We start from the raw sequence: 2,466 nt of genomic DNA on the forward strand, positions 1-2,466 counted from the left end.
TTTAATTTAGAATCAGTTTTAAACTTTAACAAATCAAACAGACTTATAAACTGTTGACCTTTTGTCTCTAAAATGTCAGAAAACAGTAAAAAATGTGCTTTGAAATGTCCCACAGCTCCGTGTGACGTACACAATCAACTTGTTTTAATGCAAAAAACAGCCTAAAACCCAACAAGATGTGATTTTTAATAATATAAATGACACTTTAGCCATTAATTCTGAGGGTATTTTTTACATTTCCACCTGAAAATCCTCCCCAGATTTTGTCAGCAACCGCTGCAAAACTTAAAGGCAAAAAAGAACAACCTCAGCCTCTGGATACGAGACAATTTGAGAACTTTCAATTACATAATTCTCTTTTTCCTTCCTCACAAGACAAGTGAGTGAGATTCACAAAAATCTGTAAATTAGAGAGCAAAAATCAGCCTAATGACAATTAGTCAGTGACGCTGTTTTAAATACTCTCAACTGCAGCTCTACCAAATCGGATGCAACACAAATGAAGCACAACAAACGCTGCATCCATTTAAATCGGAGTAAATCAGAGAATATACTGTGCTTTGCCGCCTTTAAATAATGGTGTCAGTTGCATTGGAAAAGCTGAAAAATGACAAAAACAAATCATCTGTAATCACAATTTTTGCTAAATAACCTTTCTGTTGATCATTTAATTGACTAATTGTTGCCGCTCCAGTAGTTTTGAGCCAATAAATCTTATTTAACAGATGTTTGAGCCTCATTACTTCTTTTATTTTGTATTTCAGGACAAATTATCTCAAGCAAGAAGGAGGAACTAACGGCCATCCTGGACCACTTTAACATCCAGGTACATTAAAGCTCATTAGAGTTGATTTTTATTAGTGTTTCACACTATTTGGGGCTGGTTGCATGCGTTTACTACTTCCTGCAAAACTGTATTCCAGCTGGATAACCCAGTGTCCATCCTCAGCCAAGAGATGAGCAAACAGTTCCTGCATTCAAAAAGTGAATCGGACAAGTACAAGGTGCAACATTATCACATTCAGAATGATCATCGTTGGCTTACATCTGTGTTGGGAGAAGCTCGGGTCGCTTAAGTTGACGGTCTTTGTTCTGGTTTTGCAGTTCTTCATGAAAGCGACTCTGCTGGAACAGATGAAGAGAGATTACGTCCACATCAAACACACTAAAACAGTCACACGGCAGCAGGTGGAGAGGCAAGAGGAGGTAACGTTAGGATTTCTAACACAGCAACGAATGCTTGTTTTTATAGCAGATGCGTTTGTCAGTTATTTTGTCGGTTAATAGATTCGCTGTTTGGGCCACACAAGGTCAGAAAATGGTGAAAGATATTCAGTTTACTGTCACAGAGGAGGAAAGAAGAAGAAAATATTCAAATTATAGAAGCTGGGATCAGAGAATTTTTGTAGTTTTTTTTCCTACAAAAGCCAAACCACTAATCAATTATCAAAACAAACTGATTTAATAGTTGACAAGTAATTGATTAGCCATTGCAGCTCGACTTAAGACGTTCAATTTATTGCCACGTATGACAGAGAAAAGCAGCAAATTGTCACATTTGAGAAGCGGGAAACAGAAAATGTTTGAACTTTTTGTGATTCAAGTGTAACAGACTGGAATCAGAGAAATTTGACCTTTTTTTTTCTTCTAAAAATAAAATCTTGATTATCAAAATTATATCAGAGTAATCAAATTCTTTATCAGCTTTTGATTGTTGACAACTGATGAATTAATTGTTGCAGCTCTGGTTGTCTCGTGGTGCTTTTTTCTTGGTGCACATCTTTAGATAATATCTCTAAACTCTTTGGCTTTCTTTTGGTTTTGGGTCATTTATTTGGAGGTCGTGCATTAAATTCTACTTGTTTTCTACCTTTTTCTCTCTCTCTGTATCCATGGGTTAAGTTGGGCGACGGCTGCCAACTCACACACTAACATAACTCTTGAAATCTGCCTTTAGACTCAAACAAATGTACAGATTTGTTTATTTATTTGACTTCACTGAACATCTGTAGCAGCTGACTGTCTCTGCCCTGAGCGTAAGGCTGTGCACATTTCACTGAAGTGGCTCAGCAGAGGTCACTTTGTTAATCATAATGAAATAACAATAGATTAATTCATTATTTACATCCTCTGACATGTCCGTGTGATCGTACGTAGCTTTACTGACCTAAACACAGAGCTGATCTGCACAGATTCACAGGAACAAAACTCTCTCATTGAGGATGAATCTCTTTTATAGCAAAAGCCTTTTTTTTCTGCTGTACAAGTGGATCATTGCAGCGAGTTTTTAGTTTCACTGCTTGAATGCAACAATATTTACAGTAGTGGAAGAACTGCAAGAATGGAGCTGATCTAAAACACTGAAGTAAATTTTAAAAAATAATGAGGCAACAGAAAGTCGGCCCTATAATGCAAGCAAGTTTATTTATATAGCAGCTTATCACACACACAGAGGTCATTCTAAGT

General features: G+C 36.7%; 1 protein-coding gene across 1 annotated transcript in view; it reads left to right on the plus strand.

The window, feature by feature from the left end:
* The window catches only part of smc6 (structural maintenance of chromosomes 6), a 28,624-nt gene that overhangs the window by 3,501 nt on the left and 22,657 nt on the right, over positions 1-2,466 (plus strand). The window contains exons 6-8 of the mRNA XM_008291260.1: positions 765-826; positions 924-1,004; positions 1,105-1,211. Coding sequence (XP_008289482.1) covers positions 765-826; positions 924-1,004; positions 1,105-1,211 — 250 coding nt within the window. The remainder of the gene's footprint in view (positions 1-764; positions 827-923; positions 1,005-1,104; positions 1,212-2,466) is intronic.

The sequence above is a fragment of the Stegastes partitus genome, unplaced genomic scaffold (genome assembly GCF_000690725.1).
Source record: "Stegastes partitus isolate 25-593 unplaced genomic scaffold, Stegastes_partitus-1.0.2 Scaffold727, whole genome shotgun sequence".
In the NCBI taxonomy this organism is placed as follows: domain Eukaryota; kingdom Metazoa; phylum Chordata; class Actinopteri; family Pomacentridae; genus Stegastes; species Stegastes partitus.